Source organism: Chiloscyllium plagiosum, unplaced genomic scaffold (assembly GCF_037043375.1).
Source record: "Chiloscyllium plagiosum isolate Xiang-an unplaced genomic scaffold, Cpla_swu_hap1 HiC_scaffold_21, whole genome shotgun sequence".
In the NCBI taxonomy this organism is placed as follows: Eukaryota; Metazoa; Chordata; class Chondrichthyes; order Orectolobiformes; family Hemiscylliidae; genus Chiloscyllium; species Chiloscyllium plagiosum.
The window spans coordinates 9,882,853-9,907,800 of record NW_028270159.1 but is presented as its reverse complement, the minus strand read 5'-3'; the positions used below and the strand labels follow the sequence as shown (position 1 = coordinate 9,907,800).

At 44.0% G+C, this 24,948-nt stretch overlaps 1 protein-coding gene across 4 annotated transcripts in view; it reads left to right on the top strand.

Annotated features, from left to right (window-relative positions):
* The window catches only part of col27a1b (collagen, type XXVII, alpha 1b), a 707,279-nt gene that overhangs the window by 287,624 nt on the left and 394,707 nt on the right, over nt 1-24,948 (top strand). For all 4 annotated transcript variants that reach the window (XM_087998238.1, XM_087998237.1, XM_087998236.1 and 1 more), the window contains 2 exons: nt 2,231-2,275; nt 23,308-23,361. In XM_087998238.1, the coding sequence (XP_087854364.1) occupies nt 2,231-2,275; nt 23,308-23,361 (99 nt within the window). The remainder of the gene's footprint in view (nt 1-2,230; nt 2,276-23,307; nt 23,362-24,948) is intronic.

Genomic DNA, 24,948 nt, shown 5'->3' with positions numbered 1-24,948 from the left:
ATAAATGATTTGGATGCGAGCATAAGAGATACAGTTAGTAAGTTTGCAGATGACACCAAAATTGGAGGTGTAGTGGACAGCGAAGAAGGTTACCTCAGATTACAATAGGATCTGGACCAGATGGGCCAATGGGCTGAGAAGTGGCAGATGGAGTTTAATTCAGATAAATGCGAGGTGCTGCATTTTGGGAAAGCAAATCTTAGCAGGATTTGTACATTTAATGGTAAGGTCCTAGGGAGTGTTGCTGAACAAAGAGATTTTGGAGTGCAGGTTCATATCTCCTTGAGTCGCAGGTAGATAGGATAGTGAAGAAGGTGTTTGGTATGCTTTCCTTTATTGGTCAGAGTATTGAGTACAGGAGTTGGGAGGTCATGTTGCGGCTGTACAGGACATTGGTTAGGCCACTGTTGGAATATTGCGTACAATTCTGGTCTTCCTATTGGAAAGATGTTGTGAAACTTGAAAGGGTTCAGAAAAGATTTACAAGGGTGTTGCCAGGGTTGGAGGATTTGAGCTATAGGGAGAGGCTGAACAGGCTGGGGCTTTTTTCCCTGGAGCATCAGAGGCTGAGGGGTGACCTTATAGAGGTTTACAAAATTATGAGGGGCATGGATAGGATAAATAGACAAAGTCTTTTCCCTGGGGTGGGGGAGTCCAGAACTAGAGAGCATAGTTTTAGGGTGAGAGGGGAAAGATATAAAGGGGCAACTTTTCCACGCAGAAGATGGTACATGTATGGAATGAGCTGCCAGAGGAAATAGTGGAGGCTAGTACAGTTGCAACATTTAAGAGGCATGTGGATGGGTATATGAATAGGAAGGGTTTGGAGGGATATGGGCCGGGGGCTGGCAGGTGGGACTAGATTAGATTGGGATATCTGGTTGGTGTGGACGGATTGGACCAAAGGGTCTGTTTCCGTACAATACATCTCTATGAGTCTATAAATACTCACATGCCATTTGCCTTCCTAATTGCTTGTTATGCTAGCATGTGAACCTGCTGTGTTGTGAGGGAACATTGTGCCATAGTGTCTCCATCTTGACGCAATACGATGTGGGTTCAAGTCCCACCTACCCTGGAGGTCTATCCTGACACATCTGAACAGATTTATTTTTTAAAAAATTCTTTCTTCCTGGTCTGAGTACACCCAATTCTTGCTGAATGTCAGAATTTAGAAGTTTCTCACCTTGTTAAAGGATGCTCGCTCCAGGGTCCATCAAACCCTCACACCCTTTGTTTGTTTTGAGTAGCATTCTGATGTCAGCCTTGCACAAATCTGATTTGTTATAGACCGTGACAGCAGCAAGACTGCAGTAACATTAGGATGGAGTGTAATAAAATCACTCACTATTTATCAAAGATTTATGATTTAGGAGACCGTGTAAAATGTCTGTTGCAGTACGCATGCGGTGAGTCATGTGTGGCCTCAATTTGAACTCCACACCAGGAGGAACCATTTGAGAGTGGTTTGAGTGAGTCATGGAACTGATCTTTCTTGCCCCCAATTTGACCTTTGGTGCTGGCCAGGCCATTCCTCAACCTAAAAGCTACTGGTGTCCCCTCTAAGTATGGTCCAATGGTCTAACTCTTAGATCTTTACATTAGCAGCCATGATTGAATGACAGAGCAGACTCAATTAGCTGAACAGCTAATTCTGCTCCTATGTCTTATGGTCTGAACGTGCAAGTGGTCCTGTTGGTATTGGTCCCTGTCACCTGTGAATGGGAACACATGGCGGCTTGTTCATTGCACCGAGCCAGGCAGACAGAACCACGAAGGCCCAGCTCCTTAACCTTAATGCGAATGATTTTCTTTGGTGTGCTGCAGGGGGAACAGGGAGTAAATTCTCCCCACCTGACTCCGTTCCTTCCCTATTCCCACATCCTCAGCTGACCCTACCTTCCCCATCCTTGATTGGAATGCTTCGAGGCCATTCTGGAAGGTCACCTGTCTCTTCCCTCCCCCCACCACCCCACCCCACCCCACCCCCACCACACCACCCCACCCCCAACGAGCTGACTTCTGCCAAATCCCCCTCCTTCCCACGGAGACGGATACACAATCATTCCTGGAGGGCCCTCTTGCGAGTGTGACTGATTAAGTTCCTTCAGGATCCTGGTGTGGAAGGTCACCACTCATCTTCTGTCACCACACACTCGTTCCCCCTCCCCTGCCCCATGGACTGTAGCTTCTAAAATGTCCTTTTTTGAACCAACTATTTCTTTTCTAGGGTTTGCCAGGACCAATGGGGAAGCAGGGACCGAAAGGCTTTCGGGTAAGTGATCAAGACTCAAGCCACTTCCTGTGAAATCGAAAGGTTCGGTTAAGTTATTTCAGTGATTAATTGCTTTGTTGTGTTCATTAGGTCCTGCTCTTTCTGACCGTCCAGTTGACCAAACCTCAGGAAAAGGCTCATGTTGATTTTGACAGTCCTTTTACATTATCCAGAGGTTGTGCTCACTGAGCTTCCTGATAGCAAAATTGTTCTGTTTATTTTTTCTTTGATGAAAAGCAGAATTAAGACGATCGCAAATCTGAGTAAACAATTTTCAGCAACTGAGCCCTGTCGAAGTAAGAGATGGGATCCATGTATTGACAATATTTGAATTTGGGTTTGTGTCTCTCTTAGCAAATGAAATGAGAACATCGGTCCATTTCCCCTCTGCTTATTTCCAGCAATAGGCACGCTAAACATAATGCTATTTTGTCCTCACTTTCTCGGTGTATCTTCCTGATCGTCAGAGAGATAAAAGATCTCAAGATCATACAATCTAATGGTATGCAGACTTGAATATTAAAGCTTTTCCTGGACATAATCTCCAAAGTGAATGAAATGGATGCCATTTCTCTCCTGTGTTCCTCATCCTCAGCTTATTAAACAATGATGAGGAGAGAGGAAGGCCAAGAGGAGACTTGGCAGCGTCATTAGTGAGCTATACACAGTAGATAGGGAGCAGCTCAGAAAAGAAATGAAGTAACTAGAGGGGATAGATTTAAAGTGGTGTGCAAACGAAGCGAGGGTGCTGTGAAAGAAAAAAAACCTTTCTCTCACACCGAGTAGTTAGATTAAGGAATGTTGGGGAGGCAAATTCAACTGAGGTGCTTGAGGGAGCATTGGATAATCATTTGGTTGGGAATAATATGCAAGGTTTTGGGGAAAGGTAGGAGACTGGTGCTGGGTAATTTAACCAGTGCAGGTATGATGGGCTAAATGGCTTCTTTCAGCACCATAACAATTTTATGATTTAAGGAATGAAATTTTGCCTCAGTACTGGGAGATGTGGTATATTGGGGCTGTCACTGGTTTAGTAATGTGGGGAGCATGGGTTATAGTCTCACTGTGGTTACTATTGGGTTTTAAATTCAATAAATCAGGAAATATAAATGTAGTTCAATAATGGTGGTTATGCGACCTATCACTAACTCAGTAATGTCCTTGAAAGAATCATACTCTTAACCAGGCTGATTGTTGTTTGGGGCGTCACGGTGGCTCAGTGGTTAGCACTGCTACCTCACAGCACCAGGGTCCTAGGGTTTGATTCCAGCCTCGGGCAACTGTCTGTGTGGAGTTTGTACGTTCTCCCCGTGTCTGCGTGGGTTTCCTCCGGGTGCTCCGGTTTCCTCCCACAGTCCAAAAGATGTGCAGGCTGGTTGATTTGACCATGCTAAATTCCCCATAGTGTTAGGTGCACTAGTCAGAGGGAAATGGGTCTGGGTGGGTTACTGGGAGGAATGCTAGACTTGTTGGGCCGAAGGGCCTGTTTCCACACTGTAGGGAATCTAATCTACTGTGGAATAGTCACAGGAATTTGACTTGAAGATGACTCAACACTGCATTGTCCTGACATTGGAAAGGATATGTAAGACATGAATGGAACTGCGGATGCTGGAAATTAGAAACAGAAACAAAAACTCAAATTGCTGGAAAAGCTCAGCAAATCTGGCAGCATCTGTGGAGGGAAATCTGAATTAACATTTCAGTGACCTGTGTTCTGATGAAGCGTCACCGGACCTGAAACGTTAACTCTGATTTCCCTCCGCAGATGCTGCCAGACTTGCTGAGCTTTTCCAGCAATTTCTGTTCTTGTTGATGTAAGACCATAATCCTAATTCTGGTCTTTTATATCAGGCAGATCACAGACCTGAAGCTCCATTTCTTTATATCAATGTGAAGGGCCGTTCACCATTTTCAATCATTGTCAGGTTTTTGTATCAATCAATCACATATCTAGGAGATGTGGTATAGTGGGGCTGTCACTGGTTTAGTAATGGTGGGAACATGGGTTATAGTCTCACTGTGGGTTTACTAGTGGGTTTTAAATTCAATAAATCAGGAATTATAAATGTAGTTTCAGTAATGGTGGTTATGAGAACTATCACCAACTGAATATTATCCTTGAAAGAATCATACCCTTACCCAGGCTGATCGATGTATGACTCCAACCTATCTCTGAAAAACCACTCAATTCAAGGTGGGAATCAAATGCAGAACTTGTGGGTGGCACGGTGGCACAAGTGGGCGGCACGGTGGCACATGTGGGCGGCACGGTGGCACAGTGGTTAGCACTGCTGCCTCACAGCGCCAGAGACCCGGGTTCAATTCCCGACTCAGGCGACTGACTGTGTGGAGTTTGCACATTCTCCCAGTGTCTGCGTGGGTTTCCTCCGGGTGCTCCGGTTTCCTCCCACAGTCAAAAAAGATGTGCGGGTCAGGTGAATTGGCCATGCTAAATTGCCCGTAGTGTTAGGTTAAAAAAGGGGTAAATGTAGGGGTATGGGTGGGTTGCGCTTCGGCGGGGCGGTGTGGACTTGTTGGGCCGAAGGGCCTGTTTCCACACTGTAAGTAATCTAATCTAATCTAAAAAAAACTTGCCAGCAATGCCCAAATCCCATGAAAAGCTCATATTTGGGATATCAGGAAACTCCATGAAGAAACAAATTCTGCAAATGCTGGAAATCTGAAAGAAGAACCAAAAACAGTCTGGAAGTGTCAGCAGAGATTCATGGAGAGAAACATAGATGATGTTTTAGGGAGTTTTTTTTGTATATGTTTGTCTGCAAGAAGTCGTTCTTCAATAAATATATGAGTGTCCTGTTGTAATATAAACCCCTGATCCTGTATTCAAAGCTGAGATTGTGGAAATGTAGGAGAGTATTTGTTCAGTAAATGTGGAGCTGTTTTAAAAAAAAACAAAAATGGCTCAGTGGTTAGCACTGCTACCTCACAGCACCAGGGACCCGGGTTTGATTCCACCCTCGGAGATTGTGTGGCGTTTGCATATTCTCCCTGGGTCAGCATGGATTTCCTCCCACAGTCCAAACGTGTGCAGGTTCGGTGGATTGGCAATGGGAAATGCAGGGTTACAAGGATTGGATCTGGGTGAGGTGCTCTTTGGAGGGTCAGTGCTAACTCGATGGGCTGAATGGCCTCTTTCTGCACAGAGGGGATGCTATGATTCTTTCAAGTAGATAATCTTTCATCTGTATTGGAGGATGGTCATGAATACCACCTTCATTGTCCCTTCAGCAAGGTTGGCCTGGCTGTTTGTCAGATATATCCAGGATTTCTTCCTTGGGGTGATTAGTGACATTTTCACTGTGACCGTGCTAGGTGAAGCAATTCAAGGCTGATGTTTTTGTACACTGACCAGGGCCAACTAAATACCCCTTTATAGCAATGATTGCAATCAATTATATTAGCCCTGATGGGTAGATGAGTGTTCCATCATCAACCTGCTCTGTCCCAGTTTGGTATTATTGTAGTTCAGACAAATTGTATTTATCTGAGGTTTCAGACCTTTGAACAAGCTTCAGACCTTTTCAACAGAGTTGAAAATAATAATGATGCCTTAGAATTGGCAGAGAAGCGATACACATATTCCGAGCCAAGTGAGTGGAATTGTCTTTTCACCAAACTTCACAAATTCCACATTCACAATATTCACTTTCACATATTCAACCAGCAATATCAGCCCAGAATCATAGCATCCCAAAATGAGGCCACTCTGCTAATTGGGCCTGTGACTGTCTGTATTGTCTAGTCCAGCTCTATTAGGCAAAAGTGAGGACTGCAGATGCTGGAAACCAGAGTCCAGATTAGAGTAGTGCTGGAAAAGCACAGCAGGTCAGGCAGCATCTAAGGAGCAGGAAAATTGATGTTTTGGGGAAAAGCCCTTCATCAGGACTGCCTTTCCTGCCTGACCTGCTGTGCTTTTCCAGCACCACTCTAATCTAGTTCAGCTCTATTACCTAGTGCCAATCTCCTGCCTTTTCCCCATATGCCTGCACTCCATCACAATCCCATGCCCTCTTGAATGTCCCTACCACATTTCCAGGCATTGCATTCCAAACCATAACTACTCGCTGTTTGATAGGTTGTCTTTTCTTAGACATTCCTGATGAAGGGCTTATACCTGAAAAGTCAATTCTCCTGCTCCTTTATTGCTGCCTGACCTGCTGTGCTTTTCCAGCGCCACATTTTTCGCCTCTGACTCTCCAGCATCTACAGTCCTCACTTTCTCTCACAACACCCTTGCTTTGTTTGTACATCACTTGAAAGTTCTTTAAATGGTCCTCAAATGTAGTTTTCAGCGTCTTGACAAATAGTGCAAAGTGCTGGCCATTTGTCGCCTTGGATCTCCGTGGTTCTTCTTCTTCACCGTGGTGTTGTTGCAGTCCTTATCGGCATTTACACTTCTCTGTTTATTCCTGTGTTGCTAATTGGCTTCCTTTCACAAAGCAGATTGAAGCATTGTCTCGATGTTGAGTATGAGATTATCTTGGATAGACTGTGCCAAATGCAAGCCTTTCAGTCCATACTAGAGTTAATGCTCAGTTCATGACTCCTCTTTTCTTTCCTCATCATCAAAACCCTGTGTTTAGTTTTCTCTCCAACACTTTTGTCCAACTTCCTATTAAATGTATTTTTATGATTTGTTTCCACCTTGGTAGCACACTGCACATTCTACCTCTCCTCAGTCAAAGAAGATACCTTTGAATTGATTATTGGGATTTTTTGGTGGGTTATTTTACATTGATGGCTTCCCGTACGTCTGTAAGAGGAAATATCTATCGTGAGGAGATTTGCTCCCTCATTGAGAATCAGACATTTCCAATCGGTGTCTTGCCAGCAGGCAGGGATGTGATTGCATGGAGTGGTCCCCAATCACTGACGAGGAGATTTGGATGATTATAGAATGCCCCTGTTTATTCCTCAACACAAGGTCATTCAGAAAATCCATGCACTTGAGCCTGTTTTGTAAATGGCTGTGTTGTCCCCAGTCATAGTCGTCCATGTGTCCAGAGCCTGAGGAGATCGTTCTATTGTAAATGCTTCACTGACCATCACCATTGTTATTTTTGGTTGTCGGCATTCTCTTGTTCCTCTTGAGGGCTAATGCTGAGATGCAGCTCTGGGAAGTGCATGTAAGGCATTCACTCCTATTGTTAATGGTCTGAGCAATGAAGGCATGTGTGCCAAACATCGTCTTCACCATCCTGTCTACCTGTGACGCAACTTCCAAAGAACCGTGTACTTGAACCCTTCGGTCTGTCTTTGACAGACACCACCCAGGGCCCTACTATTAACTATGTAAGTCCTTCCCTTGTTCGTCCTACCATAAATACCTTGCATTTACCTAACTTCAGCTCCATCTGTGTCTCCTTGGTCATCAGGAACAACCTTCTTGCATCTACCATGTCTAATCCAGTTAGAAATTTATAGGTTTCTTTAAGATTCTCCCTCATGCTTCTAAACTTGAGTGAGTATAGCCCTAACCTATCTCTTTCTGTCCGTCAATCCGGTCATCTCAGGAATCGGTCTGGTGAGCCTTCTTCACACTCCCTCAATCCAGTTCAAACCTGAGCAGCAATAGATGAAGTGATGCTACATCAAACCATTGATAGTTCCCATTTGACAACAAGTGTTTGCCCTCCTTCCAAGGCTCCTATCTGGCCAGTACCAGCAGGTATATGGCCAGAAAATGTCACTAAACAGAGAACATAGTTTAGCAGATGTATAGTCATTTCTCAAAGGCAGACATCCTCTGATTATCACAGTGCCTCCCTGTTCTTCTAACACCCTTCAGGACAGCTAGTTCAATTGAATGATGGTTCAAGGATTTTCCAGTCAAAACAAAATGATACTTCAGGGACAGACCTTACTCCATGCGCTGCACAAGAGGGACATCATTACTGACCTAGTGATTCACAGTGTCGCAGTCTCTTGTTGAGATGCCGTTAGGATGAGGCGTTTCCCCAGACAATAGGACTTGAGGAAGGAGCTCATTGTAATGGTGTATAGAGAAGGTTTCAGTTTGAAGAATTGTAAAGAACTTATGGTGTTGGTAATCTTGTCTCTCATGTTTTTCAAACATTGGGGAGGAGAGCCCTCATTTGGCTGGTTTGCATTACAGTGGGTGGGTTCAATTCTCGTATTGTCTGAGATTTCCATGGAGGACTCTCCTTCAGGTGAAGTGTGGTGACCTCAGATTAAACACTGCCAGTCATCTCTCTCTACTGAAAAAGAAGCCTATGGTCCTTCGGGGCTATGGCAACTTTACCTTATGAGGAGGGACCCTTTGAAAAATTGCTTGCTTAAACTTATCCAGTAGCCTCAGAGGAGATGGGAGGTGCGTCACCAAATCTTGTCCTAAACTCTTTTGAAGAAGAAAGTTTGATTGCTGATCTTTGTCGTAAGTTAATTTCAGCCTGAGCAGGAGTTAATGGAAGCATGTGGAGAAGGGGAATTAGTAAGTACTCCTACTGACCCAGGCGGCAAAGTATATTGGCTAAGGACAGGGTCGGTTTAACATTAAATAGTTTGACGATAATTGCTGTCTAGGTACATGCATAGAGAAAGGTTCCTTTTCACATCCATAATGTAACCTTATCCCAGCATGAATCAGTTTCTCTGGAGGGAGAGTAAATTCTGGTGGACAAAATAAAATTGTGCAAACAAATTAAAAATTCTCAGCTGAGAAGGATTTTGTCGCCCAGTTGTTTCTGGTTTGACTGGAGCATAGTAACATTTACTGTAGTTTGTGAGTCATAAAGATAGTAATTTCATTATTATTCTGGAATGTGTACTACTTTCTTCTAATAAAATTTTAAAATGCTGTGTATAAAGTACATTAGTCTGAACAGAAGTAGTTATGTTCTTGGTGAAGCTTATTTGTTTGGAAAATGATGTTATTTCACAACTAATGTGATCAAGATAGGGAGACAGTGGAATCTTGGATACGTTCAGCTAAGTAAGCGCTTTTACTCAATGGCGTAATTATTTTCCGATGTCAACATTGTTGGGTCTGGGAATGTGAATCGCTAACTATTAACGTCTAACTTGCAGCTCCAGTGTTTCTGACAGAGTAAGTCTTCTTGGACGGTGACTCCTCTTTGACGCATGTGGAACCAAGCCTTGGGGCGAAGTGGTAGTTACTGTAATAGTCCCTTGGTTAGGAGATCTAAGCCGGGTTTCCTTAGTCATGGGCTCATTCAAAGAGATAGAAATTCCTTTCCCACTCAGTTTCCACTTGTCTCTGCTGATGAGGTGGAAGTGCTAGTGTTGGATTGGACTGGACAAAGTCAGACATCCCCATGACATCAGGTTAAAGTCCAACAGGTTTATTTCAGAAATCACAAGCTTTTGGAGCGTTGCCCCTTCATCAGGTTAAGTGGTTCGTCAAGTGACAGTGCTCTGAACGTTTGTGATTTCAAATAAACCTGTTGGACTGTAACCTGATATTGTGTAACTTTTTTCTCTGTATTTAGACATTGTTCTTTTCTGAATCTACACTGATGAAAATAGTAATGGACCGCATTAATCCCCCATGCTGTGAACCAAAGTAGTGAATCAGCAAGTGGAAATGTAAAAGAAAATATGAATTTAAAGAAAATTAGCAATTCATTAAATTGGGAGCCATGATTCCTCTAATAACTGCTGAAACAATATATAAAGTTTTACAGGACATTGGTGATTACTATGTCCAGTTCTGGTTTCCCAGTTACTGAAAGGATATTATTCAGTTAGAGAGGGTTCAGAAGAGATTTACCAGGAGATTTAAGGAGGGTTTGAGTTATAGAGAGAGGCTGGATATGCTGAGACTTTTTTCACTGGAGCATAGGAGGTTGAGAAGTGACCTTATAGAGGTTTATAAAATCATGGAGAGTATAGATAGAGTTAATATCAATTGTCCTTTCCCTAGGATGGGGAATTTCAAGACTGGGGGCACATATTTAAAATGAGAGGAGAGAGACTTAAAAAAGACATGACGGAAATTTTTTTACACAGTGGGTGGTTCACATGTGAAATGAACTTCCTGAGGAAGTGGTGGATGTGGGGTACAATTACAACATTAGAAATACATTGGGATATATATAAGAACAGGAAAGGTTTGGATAGATATGGGCCAGAAGAAGGCAGGTGAGACTACTTTAGATTGGGATTATGTTCGGTTCAACTCAAGTATCTGTTTCCGTGCTGTATGACTCTATAACTCCCATTTCTCCTGTCTGCTTTATTTTTCTTCTGGTTGTCCAGTCTTCCCCCTACTCGGAGAATTCCTATTCAGACTGTCTTCTGGGGCTTGGATGAGAGACAGAAGCAATGGGCGACTTTAATACTTTGTGTATCCTGAAATGTCAGTTGTTCTGCCAGGGTCAGTGTGAAGTTCCCTGATGCTGCATTGCCCAGACAGCTGATAGCTTCTCTCTGGTTGTGTTTATACTATGAATAAAGGGCTGATCTCTTCAGTTTAGCAGAAATAGAATTCCATTCATACTAAAGCCTGGTGCAGTGGCACATGTATTGTGGCGGCAGCCTGCCCACTGTCATTGCCGACATTAAGTATAAACAGATTTCTGGTTGATACCTGCTAACAATGAATCAATCCATCCCCAGGAATAATCAGGAGCAGCATGGGATTTCTTTTTTAAAAAACACATCATGAGTTATTCATTCAAACTGGCACAGCTCAAACATTATTTTCAGACGTTGTTCTGTCTGTAAAGGATGAATAGTCTTTGGATTGAAAATGTATGACTAAAAGTATGAATCATAGAATCCCTACAGTGTGGATGCAGGCCATTCATCCCATTCCCAACCCGCTGAGGAGCATCCCACCCTATAACCCACAGCTATGATGCACATCGCTGAGCACCATGGGGCAATTTAACACAGACAATCCACCTAACCTGCACATCTTTGTACCATGGGAGAAAACACAGAGAGAACATGCAAATTCCACACAGACAGTCACCCAAGGCTGGAATCGAACCTGGGTCCCTAGCACTGTGAGACAGAAGCGCTAACCACTGAACCACTGTGCTTATGAAGCTACACCAACGGATGTACACAGAGTGTCAGACAAACTAAATAGTCTGCAGCAATTTTTAGAGAGTCAGCAATGTAGAAAATGTCAAGGGGTTGTTACCTGTTTAATATTTTTCACAAACATACACAGAAAGTGCTGGAGTAACTTGGCAGGTCCAGCAGTATCTATGGAGAGAAAAACGGAGTTAAAGATTCATGTCTGGCATGACTCTTATTCAGAACAGAAAGCTATTCTTCACAATTGGTTTTGAATATAGAACAATCGCAGTTGTTCTTCATTTTTTTCTTGGCTTTCTCTCTTCAAATCACTTCACATGTGATCTCTTCCTACTGCTGTCATTCTAGATCATTTTCACTGAAAACAAAAAATGCTGGAAATCACAGCGGGTCAGACAGCATCAATGGAGAGAGAGCAAGCTAATGTTTCGATTCTAGATGACTCTTCATCAGGGCTAAGTATAAAGTGGAGGGAGCAGCATTTATGCAACAGTGTTGGGGGGGAGTTCTGGGGGGGGGTGTAAAAGGTGCTGATAGTACAGATTAAGTGATCTTGCATCTATAAGATCATTTCCATCTTCTCTTAGTGGCTCGGGTCTGAATTCAGGTCTTTAAGAGTGAAGAACAAACAAAAATGACAAGTAATTGGAGCACGACCATTAAGCCGTTAGCATTTATTCTTCTGTCAATTCAACTGCAAAGTTTATTGAGAGTCTGTAAGTTAAGCTACGGAGGAGGAATTCTCACCACATTCACATCCAAACAGACCATAGGAACAGAAGTAGACCATTCAGCCCATTTAGTCTGCTTAACCATTCATTGAGATTTTTTTTATGGATGATCTATTAATCCTCAATAAAAACTGAAATAATTGTGGGTGCTGGAAATCAGAAACAAAAAGGAAAAGTGCTAGAAAAGCTCAGCAGGTCTGGCAGCATTTGTGGAGAGAAATCAAGAGATAACATTTTGGGTTAAGTGACCCTTCCTCAGTTATGAGCTTTTTCAGCAATTTCTGATTAACCTCAACTCTACTTTCCCGCCTTTTCCCCATAACCTTTGATTTGCCAACTGATTAAAAATCTGTCTGTCTCATGTTTGTGCTCTGAAGCTGAAAGGAAATGTTTAAGTTAGATGTGATTTAATATTCATCCCCTTAAAAGCTATTAGTGTGGAGTTTCCATCATTAAGGAATATTTTTAAAATTTGTTGGTACAATATGGTTGAAGCAATGGTTTTCCAACACTGGGTAATTGAAATGAGAGGGACAAGGAAGAGCTGCCTTTACATTGTGTTTAATATTAATTCTCTAGAGAACATCCCAAAGCGCTTCATTGTTAGTGAATTACTTTGATATGCGATTACTGTTATTATGTAGGCAAAAAAATAATGGGATATAAGGTTCTTGCTTGTAGTATCTGTTTCCATAGTTGGCGGGTTCCCGATCTCTCTTGTACTGCCAAGAGGTTCCCTGCTGAGACTGGGCTTTAATCAAAGAGCAGAAAATGGAAAGAGGAAGACACTGTAGGCTGTTCACTTTCCCTTTATAGCAGTCGGTGGCACAGTAAAGTCAGACTAAGGCTCGGGAATGAAGCACCGGTACCTTCTGAGCTGAAGAATGGTGTGCAGTGTTCATTGGACGAATTAAAGATGTGAAGCAGTACAAACTAAGCTCTGAATGTATCTTACGTGACTAAAATAACAGATTAGAGAAACTGCTCTTAAAGCTACCTACCCTGACTAGGGTTGAGAATTTGCTTATGAGGGTTTGTTTTTATTTTTCCATGGGATATGGCCAACATTTATTGCCCGTCCATGTTGTCCTGGCGAGGGTGGTATTGAGCTGTCTTCTTGAACCGCTGCAGAACAGGGAATATGGGTACATCCACGGTGCCAAAGTACTCAGTGTGGGGTTTTGATAATTTATAGTAATAATTTATAGTAAATAGTATCAACTGATTACTCTTTGGGGCAGCAATTTTGATTATTAAATATTCTGGAGCTGGTTAATCTAATTCAAAAATCATGGCTGGTCATGAAATAACTCCACAGCATCCAGTATTCTGTCACCAAGTCACCCTTTATTTACACGGGGAGAGTCCTTGATACTGATCCAGCTCCCTTAGAGCCAGCTCTCAGAGTGAACAGAACCTCTGACACTCCTATATCTGTCGGCCATGGCTCCTTGATTAGACCAGATTAACAGCCTCAATGAGGGAACCCCTATTCTATGAGATCCACCTAGCTGACCTTGTTACCGTCACTCCATCCTTTGCCTTTTAAGTCCAGTTTGTTTTCTTGTAGCCTCTCCTGGGGCTGTTGACAGACCAGGTCCAGTTCTTCTGACTCAACCTTGGGTACAGACAGCGTGTACCAGACAATAACTTCCCCCCTACATCCAAAATGTCTCAGAAGAACTCCATTCTCTTCTTCAGGCAGTTAAGGTGTAGAGGCTGTGAGTATCCATCTCAGACCTCGAGGTTTCTTCGACACGGGGCAGAGGGGGAGATCCCATGGTTTCTGACAGCCTCTCTGGCTGTTCTGAGGGATTGGGTGAGCTTTACTCCTGCCCTGTTTGCGAGTTTGCAGCTTTCAGGCAGTAGTTCAAGACTGCCTCACCTCCCAGACTTGTGTTCGTCACGTGACCTGACCTTGTGTCAATCATGCCTCATACTCATGCAGGGCCATTCCTGTGGTTTCAGCACCAAACTTCGTCCCCTGAAGTAAACTGTCCCTCTTGCTTAGAGGAGTCTTGAGTCCAGCATTGGCTCTCCTGATGCCATTTCACCCCAGCCCCACCAGGTCTGGGAAGATCAGATTTAACCCGGTGTGGAGTTTTCTCCCCATTAGCAACTATGCTGGAGCTATCCCCGTAGTTGCATGAAGGGTGGTCCGATAATCAAATAGGAACCGGGACTGTTTGACATCTAGTGACGATGTAGGCTGATCCTTTAAGCCTGCCTTAATAGTTTGGATTGCAGTTTCCACCAGACCATTGGACGATATGTGATATAGAGCTGTCCTTACATGTCAAATGCCAGTCGACTTTAGGAAGTACTCGAATTCCCAGCTAGTAAATGATGGCCTGTTGTCTGTGACTAACGCTTTTGGGAGTCTGGGTATTGTAAAAGATGCTCGTAGCTTTTTATTGTTGATCCCTTGTTTGATGAATGAACTACATTGACTGAATGTCCATAATGACTAAGAACATTGAGCCTGTGAATGGTTGACATGCAACCGAGTCTGGGGTTTACCTGGCAATCCCCTTGAATGTGGGATCGCTGCTGGCAGTAGTTGTGTTCTTGTTGGCACTCTGGGCACTGCCCCACCAATGCAGCCATGTCTGCATCCAGTCCTGGCCACCGGACATAACTTCTCACCATCATCTTTATTTTGGAAACCCAGGTAAAGTTCACCTAGTATCTGGTGGCAATTCTTTTCCTGTCTTGATTCTATACGCTGGCAGTATCTGCAATGGCTTGCCGATTGGATTCTGAAGAAACTGTTAACCCATTTGGCCAAGGCTTGGCACTGTGTTGGGGTTTTGCTGTGAGCTGACCTAGAGTCCCTCTGTTCAAGATATGTCCTGAGTGAGCTTATGCGTTTGCCTTCCCTCAGGTAGTGTTCCCCAGGCTGAGTCAGATTGGTGAGGATGCCCACTTCCATTGGAATACCCTGCAACTCATATGCTCCACTTCCCCGCATTTTCCAATGATAAAGCCAGCTGTGGTGCCTGTTTGAAGTCCAGTCGGGCTTCAGCTAGAATGCATTCTTGCATGGTTACATCATTAATCCCACCTACCAAACGGTCTCCCAGTATCTCATTAAGGGTCAAAGCTAAGTCACATGCTTCTGCCAGTCGTCTTAATTTCGTCAAAACTCCTGACATGGATTCCCCTGGTTCTCAAACTGCCGGTAAAACCACTAAATCTCCGAATTAGAGGAGGTTTGGGATTGTAACATGCCTTAACTAAATCCGTCAACTCTTGAAAGATTTTAGTGTTTGTGCCTCAGGGAAAGTCAGGCTCCTAATAACCTCTTACCACACTGTAGGGATTCTGTGATCCTGCTCCTATTTTCTGCATAACCATTTGCGTGAAAATTTGGGAGAGGTGCGAGAGCTGTTCAGAAGTGGGGAGAGGATGTCCTTCCATCTGCTGACTGAGGGAAGGGGAGCAGAGGTGTCCTTTGAGCATAATAGGAAACATTTAAGCTGAAAGCTTATTCTTTAAAAAAACAATCTACCTTTTCTCAGGCTTTATTTTTGCAGCAGTCAGACTTCAGTAAGTTGTCCATTTGATCATGCTGATTGTCAGGGGGAGAAAGGCAAGAATTTAAAGGCCCTCGCATTCATTAACACTCAGTGAAAGCTCCACGGAAGCCGTTGATGCCTAAGAGCTTTTAACCTCAACCTCTCATCCTGGGACCCCTGCCCCTCCCCAGGGAAGCTGTGACCCATAGTCTGGGAAGCCTGGGAGCCGAGTTAAAACATTCGGACAGGCATGTGAATTGCAGTTGAGGATCTGAGCTACAGGGAGAGGCTGAACAAGCTGAGGCTGTTTTCCATGGAGCATCGGAGGCTGAGGGGTGACCTTTGAGGGCGACACGGTGGCACAGTGGTTAGCACTGCTGCCTCACAGCGCCAGAGACCTGGGTTCAATTCCCGCCTCAGGCGATTGACTGTGTGGAGTTTGCACATTCTCCCCGTGTCTGCGTGGGTTTCCTCCGGGTGCTCCGGTTTCCTCCCACAGTCCAAAGATATGCAGGTCAGGTGAATTGGCCATGCTAAATTGCCCGTAGTATTAGGTAAGGGGTAAATGTAGGGATATGGGTGGGTTGCACTTTGGCAGGTCGGTGTGGACTTGTTGGGCCGAAGGGCCTGTTTCCACACTGTAATGTAATCTAATCTAATCTTATAGAGGTTTACAAAATTATAATAGGATAAATTGACAAAGTATTTTCCCTAGGGTTGGGGAGTCCAGAACTAGAGGGCATAGTTTTAGGGTGAGAGGGGAAAGATATAAAAGAGACCTAAGGGGCAACATTTTCACGCAGAGGGTGGTACATGTATGGAATGAGTTGCCAGAGGATGTGGTGGAGGCTGGGACAATTGCAACATTTAAAAGGCATCTGGATGGGTATATGAATAGGAAGGGTTTGGAGGGATATGGGTCGGGTGCTGGCAGGTGGGACTAGATTGGGTTGGGATATCTGGTTGGCATGGACAGGTTGGACAAAAGGGTCTGTTTCCATGCTGTACATCTCTATGACTCTAAAACTGTGGATGCTGGAAATCAGATACAAAAGCCAAAATTGCTGGAAAAACTCAGCAGCTCTGGCAGCATCCTTGGAGAGAAATCAGAGTTCACATTTCGATCCAGTGATCCTTCTACCCAACTGATGGTAGTGAGGATTGCAATGTGAATTGTAATGGCTTGCTCTGTGCCCATGTAAAACAACCATGGCAATATAATTTGAGTTCAGTTTGGAAATTTCAGCGCAGGATTGAAAAGTAGCTCTGAGAAAGCAGCCAGACCAAATGGATAAAATAAAACAAAGAACTGTGGATGCCGAAGATCAGAAACAAAAGCAGAAATTGCTGGAGGATCTCAGTAGGTATGGCAGCATCTGTGGAGAGAGAAGGAACATTTCCAGCCTGGAAACACTCGTTCTAATTTCTCTCCACAGACTTGCTAAGTTTCTCCAGATATTTCTGCTTTTGTTCCGGTCAGAATGGATGCTGGTTAAAAAACATGATTCGTTGTATATGAAATTTTTCCAATTCTGAATTCCTAATTGACTGGCTGTTGGTTTGGCAAGTATCAAATATTTATTCCGTGCTGAATTCCTGTTCAGAATGCAGGTCGCCTGAAATTAGTTGGCCATTCTGGAACACTGTGGTGAATTGGTACTACTCTCAGAGTACAGTTCCACATCCCTAACCTACTCCCATCAAAGCCCAGTTGAGATTTGATTTGCAAGTCAAGAGCTAGGCTCTTCAGAATGAGTGTTGGATGACTGGGATTGCTGACTTAGAGAGATGGATGTGCAAGGTAGTGCTAATCTGGGCAGCTGAATGCGCTGAAGACGATGTTCATGTCCACACAGTTTGTTGACACAAGTGCTTAGGAGGATGTTACAGTGTCTGCAAGTATTGAAGAGCATTGTGGACAAATTCCCACAAGTTACCTTCAATTCAGCTACTTACTAAGAAATCCCACTGGCAATCAAATACAAGTCGTTGTTATAACCCACATTTCATTAATGCGAATTCACTGTAACGTGATTGACGAATTGGGGACACTGTTTCCAAAGCATAAACTTTTAAAACGTGTGTTTGTTTTAACGCCATTACATCGCCAATACTTTAAGCACTGTTTCTAAAGCGTGATTTTTTTCTATGATGTGGGGTTGCACAAGAATGTAACCATCATGTTAAAGAAGAACTATTTGTACTGAAACAACGATTTAAACTTTATTGCATGTAGCAACCAAAATAAGATCCCTCAAATAAGCAAGTTAAGCCTCACAATCCAACTTGGCTATTACCCGATCATTGATGGAATCTGGCCTCGATTTCACAAAGACAGTGTCTGTCTCTGGAAGGGCCCAGGGTTTGATCCTTATGCAGTGTTGTCCTTTAGAGTTCTGCTCCTTATGTGTACGAGTGTTGGATTCTTTTGCAGGTTTCTCTCTTTCAAGTGTGTACCTTATTGATGATTCGATAGATTCTTTCGTCTCCAACATTGATTACATTTCTGGAGACCACAGGTAGTGATTTGCCGCCTTATTAGAAGCAGCTCCCCTATTCCTTTGTAGTGTTTTCTCCTTTCGCCCAGGAAACAGCTTGTTTATCTTCCTTTAGTTTGTTTTCCCTAGAGATGGTTAATGAGCATGTTGCTTTTAATCCCCTTATAACAGTTTCTCCTCATCCCTTTCATCTCAAGAAACAGTTTATTCCAGAAAGATTCTTTCAATCCATGAAATTATGAAAGTTATGAAGTTTATATTGTTGCAAGAGACATTGCATTCAGGAGATGATTGCGCAGAATTACGCAGAAATTATTTCAAACTTGCAATGTGTTTAGCCCCAGTGAGTCTCTCTCTCTCTCTCTCTCTGTCTGTCTCTCTCTGCCAAGTGCAGGCAAGTGGGACTAGCCTCGTGGGATTATGGTCAGCATGGAGTATTGGACCGAAGGGTCTGTTTCCGTGTTGTATGACTGTCAGTTTCTCGCCTCACAGACACTACCAAACTCGCTGCTCTTTTTATCTCCAGTTACAGCATTGTCTCTGGTCTCGAACCAGGTCTTGTTTTCTATTTTACCTAAATTCCTCTGACCTTTCTTTGCCTACTTTTAGGCCTCTGAAACACTTTCTCCAGATGTTTTCACCACCTGCTCTATTGCTTTATTTTAAAAGAAAATCTCTTTGGAAGCTGGCGAGAGTAGTATATCAAACCCCGTCTGACTCTCCTTCAGAACAGCTCAGTTCCACAGAATTGTATCAGATTCAAAAGTTAACTCTCTTTCTCTCTCCACAGGTGCAGCCAGAGCTGCTGAGTTTTTCGAGCATTCTCTGGTTTTGTTCTAGATTTCCAGCATTCGTGATAATCCCATGTTCTGCCGTCTTGGCACCAATTGCTTCCATATCCTCCTTTATCCTTGACTTAACCAACTTTTCAACTTAACGTTATCCAGGTTGACGGTTTCATTGGTGGTTTGCCCACTTCAGGAATGGGTTAGTGCATGAGAAAAATTAGCATTAAAAGTGCCAATGAAATTTTTCAACGTTAGTGCCCAATATTAATACAGAAGATGTGCCAAACCAACAAACAGTCAATTAGGAATTCACAATTAGAAATATCCTGAAAACAATTCATGGGCACCTTTGTATGGAAGCACGCCATTCGTCCCATCAAGTTCACACTGACCGTCCAAAGAGGGTCTCCATCCAGACCCACCCCATCTCTGCATTTTCCCTGGCTAATCCACCTAGCCTGCATATCCCTGGACACTATGGGCAATTTACGTGGCCAGACCACCTAAGCTGTACATCTTTGCGTTGTGGGAGGAAACCTGAACACCCGGAGGAAACCCATGCAAACACAGTGAGAACATGCATACTCCACACAGACAGTCACCCGAGGTTGGAATCGAACCCAGTTCCCTGGTGCTGTGAGGCAGCAGTGCTAACCACTGAACCACTGTGCTGCCCAAATGTGTAACTAGAGGTCTTCAAATGGATTTGCTCCTCCAAACACACAAGTTTTTTTCTCAGAGAGACTATTCTTTGTGAGAGTTCGTCTCCATGTGTAACTAAACAATGATGATCTGCTGTGGGACCTACCCACAAACACATGTGCCTGGAAGGGAAACCCAGTAAAACTTGGAAATGCCAGACTGATTACATTTTGTCCTGTATACCTTATTGTGGCCTCCTGTTTGGACCAGTGCCGTCATTTCCCAATGTTCACTGTTTTCTTTTCACTGTTTTCCCTACCACTCTCCCAGATGGCTTGGCTGTCTGGAAGGCTCGTGGTAACTTGACACCTTCAGTTTGCAGCTTCATTTGGATATACTCCAGATCTCCTGACCACCAGGCTTTCCCGAGAGTGCCTTTCCCCAACGTTTGGATTTTCCTGATACTCAATACTATGGACACATTGTCCACTTCACATTCGTTATGAGCTGAGGTTAAAAATCCAATCTGCTTCACTCATTAATTCCAGTCATGCATTCCACAGCCTCCCAAGGGAGAGGTGATGACCCTAGTGATGTGATTGATGGATAGTTAATCCAGAGACCCAGGTAATGTTCTGGTGAACTGGGTTTGAATCTTGCCACGGCAAATGGTGTCATTTGAATCTAATGAAAATCTGCAGTTAAAAGTCTTAATGATGACCATTGTTGGAAAACCTATCTGGTTCACTAATGTACTTTAGAGAAGGAAACAGTGACACCAGACCCACAGCAATGTGGTTGACTCTTAATCCCCTTCAGGGATATGAGGGATGGGCAATAAATGCTGACCTGGTCACTGATGTCCATGTCATAGAGTCATAGAGATGTACAGCATGGAAACAGACCCTTCGGTCCAACCCATCCAGGCCGACCAGATATCCCAACCCAAACTAGTCCCACCTGCCAGCACCCGGCCCATATCCCTCCAAACCCTTCCTATTCATATACCCATCCAAATGCCTCTTAAATGTTGCAATTGTACCAGTCTCCACCACATCCTCTGACAGCTCATTCCATACATGTACCACCCTCTGTGTGAAAAAGTTGCCTCTTAGGTCTCTTTTATATCTTTCCCCTCTCACCCTAAACCTATGCCCTCTAGTTCTGAACTCCCCGACCCCAGGGAAAAGACTTTGTCTATTTATCCTATCCATGCCCCTCATAATTTTGTAAACCTCTATAAGGTCACCCCTCAGCCTCCGATGCTCCATGGAAAACAGCCCCAGCTTGTTCAGCCTCTCCCTGAAGCTCAGATCCTCTAACCCTGGCAACATTCTTGTCAATCATTTCTGAACCCTTTCAAGTTTCACAACTTTCCGATAGGAAGGAGACCAGAATTGCACGCAATATTCCAAACGTGGCCTAACCAATGTCCTGTACAGCTGCAACATGACCTCCCAACTCCTGTACTCAATACTCTGACCAATAAAGGAACGCATACCAAACACCTTCTTCACTATCCTATCTATCCGCGACTCCACTTTCAAGGCATTGGCCCATCTGGTCCAGATCCTGTTGTAATCTGAGGTAACCCTCTTCGCTGTCCACTACACCTCCAATTTTGATGTCATCTGCAAACTTACTAACTGTACCTCTTATGCTGTTATGTCCCATGAATGAATTTAAAACCAGCTTCTCAGTTCCACTGTGGGGCTCCTGCTATCAAATTGTTCACATTTAGAAAGTCCAGGCAACAGAGAAAGAGATCATTTGGCCCATCTGCTGTGTGTCAACGCTTCACATAAGTATTCTCCCAGTTCCCGTCATCTCACCCTGCCAGCATACCATTCTGTGCCTTTTGTGTTTAACCAACTTCCCCTTAAATGGTGACTTTAGAAGCTGGAGCTTAACTTTAGGATAATGGGCTGGGGCCATTTACAGTTGGCAAAAGTAGGAATGTTTTCCCTCCAGGTAGGGGTGGGGGGGGGGAGAGGTTTGGAGAGGTGGGGTGGGGGGGAGGGGGTACAGGGGAGGAGGTTAAATCTTTGGAATTCTCTATCCTAGAGAGCCTCTGAGCACATGCAGGCAGCACATTTCTGGAAACCAGTGTATCAAGGGAATAATATGGGAAAGTGACATCGAGGAGTTGCCCAGTCTTAATCTAGAATGGTAGGACTGAATGGCTTACTCATGTTCCTGTATTCCTAAATCAGTACCCCATTGTCAGAGATGCTGAATTGCTGGGAAGAAGGAACCACTTGGCACGATTGGTTAGAATGGGTGCTTAATCATGTCAGTCCATTGGTTTGCTGCTTGTCTTTGGGAAGATGAAAGATGGGGTTCCGAACTCCTTATGGCTGAGGTCGCTCTCAGGGATACCCTCGCCTGCTAGCCCCTTCTCGTGTGAAGTGGCAGCACTACTGCTCCACATGAAGAGAGAGAAACTCTGGAAGTCTCTGCTTTCTATCTCCTCAAGTCCCATCTCTCCATCACATTAAACATCTTCCATTAAATCTCCTTTCTTTGAATGCAACCAACCACAGATTCAAGTGTTATTTAATTTTTATGTGGGCTTATGCCAGGACATCAGGATGGAGTGACAGTGATAAATGTTCATGATTATTTACCTAGGCAGGATTATTATCTATGAATTGCTATTGTTCTCAGATCATGGTTTCAAATCCCACCAATGCAGATGGTGAAATTCAAAGATCCTTAAAACTGAGAATTAAAAGGTTATTGTAATGTCAACTCTGGAACTATTGTTGAGTGTTGTACAAAAAACCCATCTGGTTTCTCTAATGTCCTCTAAGGAGGGAAATCTGCTGTCCTTACTTGTCTGGTACACACGTGACTCCAGACCCACAGCAATGTGGGTGATTCTTAATTGTCCTCTGGGTAATTAGGGATGGGCAATAAATGCTGGCTTAGCCAGCAACATCCACATTCCACAAATGAAAAAGAAAAGGCTGGAATTTAAATAAAATTTTATGGCAAGATTTATTATCAAAATATCTGTATGTTAGTACAACGGATGGAGAAGTTTTGGAAATGCAGTACTCTAACTGAGTGGCTTGAGAACAACCTGTGGCTTGTTCACTAGGGGAGGCATGGTGGCTCACTGGTTAGACCCAGATTTGATTCCACCCTCGGTGTCTCTCTGTGTGGAGATTGCACATTCTCCCTATGTCTGCATGGACTTGCTATGAGTTCCTCCCACAGTCCAAAGACATGCAGGTTAGGGTGGATTGGCCATGGGAAATTTCCCCATAGTGTCCATGGATGTGCAGGCTAGGTGGGTTAGCCATGGGAAATACAGGGTTACAGGGTGGGTATGGATGGGACCATTTTTGGAGGGTTGGTGTAGACTCAATGGGCTGAATGGCCTGCTTCCACACTCTAGGGATTGTATGATATTTTGTCTTCAGCCTGAGAGAAAGAGTCCATGCACTCCATCATCAAACATACCTCTTTATCTGACCCAGATCGAATATGTTGTGGGTATGGTATTGTGTCAATGCTGTTAATCACACTCTGCTATAATCGCACAAGATGGGCCTTTCATGTAACTTTTGTTTCTAGCAACAGTGTGTGCCCGAGCCAGCTCAATCCCTGGAGTGAGAGTATGTGCCCTTGGACTACATCGTGGAAGCCAGCACCATGCAGTCCATGGGCATATACACTTGCCTCAAGGCTTTGTTCATCACTTGTACCACCTCGCAGCACGGATGGAGCCACATAGTGCACTGACATCTCAGAGATCCCACAAGACCAACTGATAGCACTTCTCTCCTCTTTCTACAGGGCTTCATAGGCCCACGAGGGTTAATTGGTCTTCCAGGAGCAGACGGAAAGCAAGTAAGTCTTTATTTTTCTCCACTTTTTCAGTGTATTTGTCTCGTGTTCTCCAAATGAAAGGGATAACTGGTAGGAAGCAGCATTAATGTTGAATGTTTCTCGTGACATTTCCACAGAAAAAACTGCCTGTAATATTTCTGTGGTTGCTCTGCCATTGCTTTGACCAGTTTTAGCCGTGCAACGTGCCTTTCCCTATCATTTGGATTCTCACTCGGGTATTTGCTGTGTCCCCGGTGCTGACTGTCAGTGGCAATTCCAGGAAACAAGGGCCGCAACTCAGTCTTCCTCATATTTGATTATGACTAGAACTGCCTGGATTTCCATTGCCTGAATCAGCCCTCATTACACCGCCGCATTGATGCCATTTTGCTTCCAAAGTTCAATACTCCCACACACCCCAGGCTGCACTCCGTAATCTTGAGGTCATCCAAAGTTATGTTCTCTTGATTAACATCAGGTCTACTCCTCTATTAGCTCTGCTTGCTGTTTGCCACTGGCTCCCATGAAGCAGTGCTTCCAGTTTAACATCCTCATCCTCGTTTTCAAAGGCTGGGGTGGGGGGGTGGGGGGGGGGGGTGAGGGAAGTGATGGCCTAGTGTTCTGGGGACCTCAGTTGAAATCCCATCATGACAGCTGGTGGAATTTGAACTCAATAAAAATCTGGGATTAAGAGTCATAGAATTGTACAACACAGGAACTGACCCTTTGGTCCAACTTGTCCATGCCAACTAATTATCCTAAACTATCCAGCATTTGGCCCATATCATTCTAAATCCTATCCATACATCCATCCTGATGCCTTTTAACTGTTGTAATTATACCAGCCTCCACCACTTCCTCTGGCAGCTCATTCCATACACACACCACCCTCTGTGTGAAAAAGTTATCGCTCAGGTCCCTTTTAAATCTTTCCCCTCTGATGACCCTGAATCCATTGTCAATTGTTGTAAAAACCCATCTGGTTCATAAAACCCCTTCAGGGTAGCAATCTGCCATCCCAACACAGTCTAATCTACATGTGACTCCAGACCCACAGCAAAGTAGATGACTCTTAACTGCTCCTCGGGCAATTAGGGATGGGCAATAAATGCTGGCCCGGCCAGTGATGCCCTCATCCTGTGAATGAATAAAGCAAATTCAAAATCTTGTCCTCTGAGATAATACTTTTTCTTTATCTCTGTCCTGTGATCTCTTTCGCCGATGACTGTAGAATGTTCAGCACCATTCACAATTCCTCAGATACTGAAGCACTCTGTGTCCAATTGCAATAAGATCTGGACAGTATTCAGGCTTGGGCTAACAAGTGGCAAGTAACATTCATGCCACGCAAATGCCAGGCAATGACCATCACCAATAAGAGACAATCTTACTACCATCCCTTGACATTCAATGGTGTTACCATTGCTGAATCCCCCATTATCAATTACCATTGACCAGCAACTTAGTTGGACTCACCACATAAACATAGTGACTAGGAGAGCAGGTCAGAGGCTAGGAATCCTGCAGAAGTAGCACACCTCCTGACTCCCCAAAGCCTTCTATCATCAGGAGTGGGATGGAATACCACCAACTTGCCTGGACCTCCAA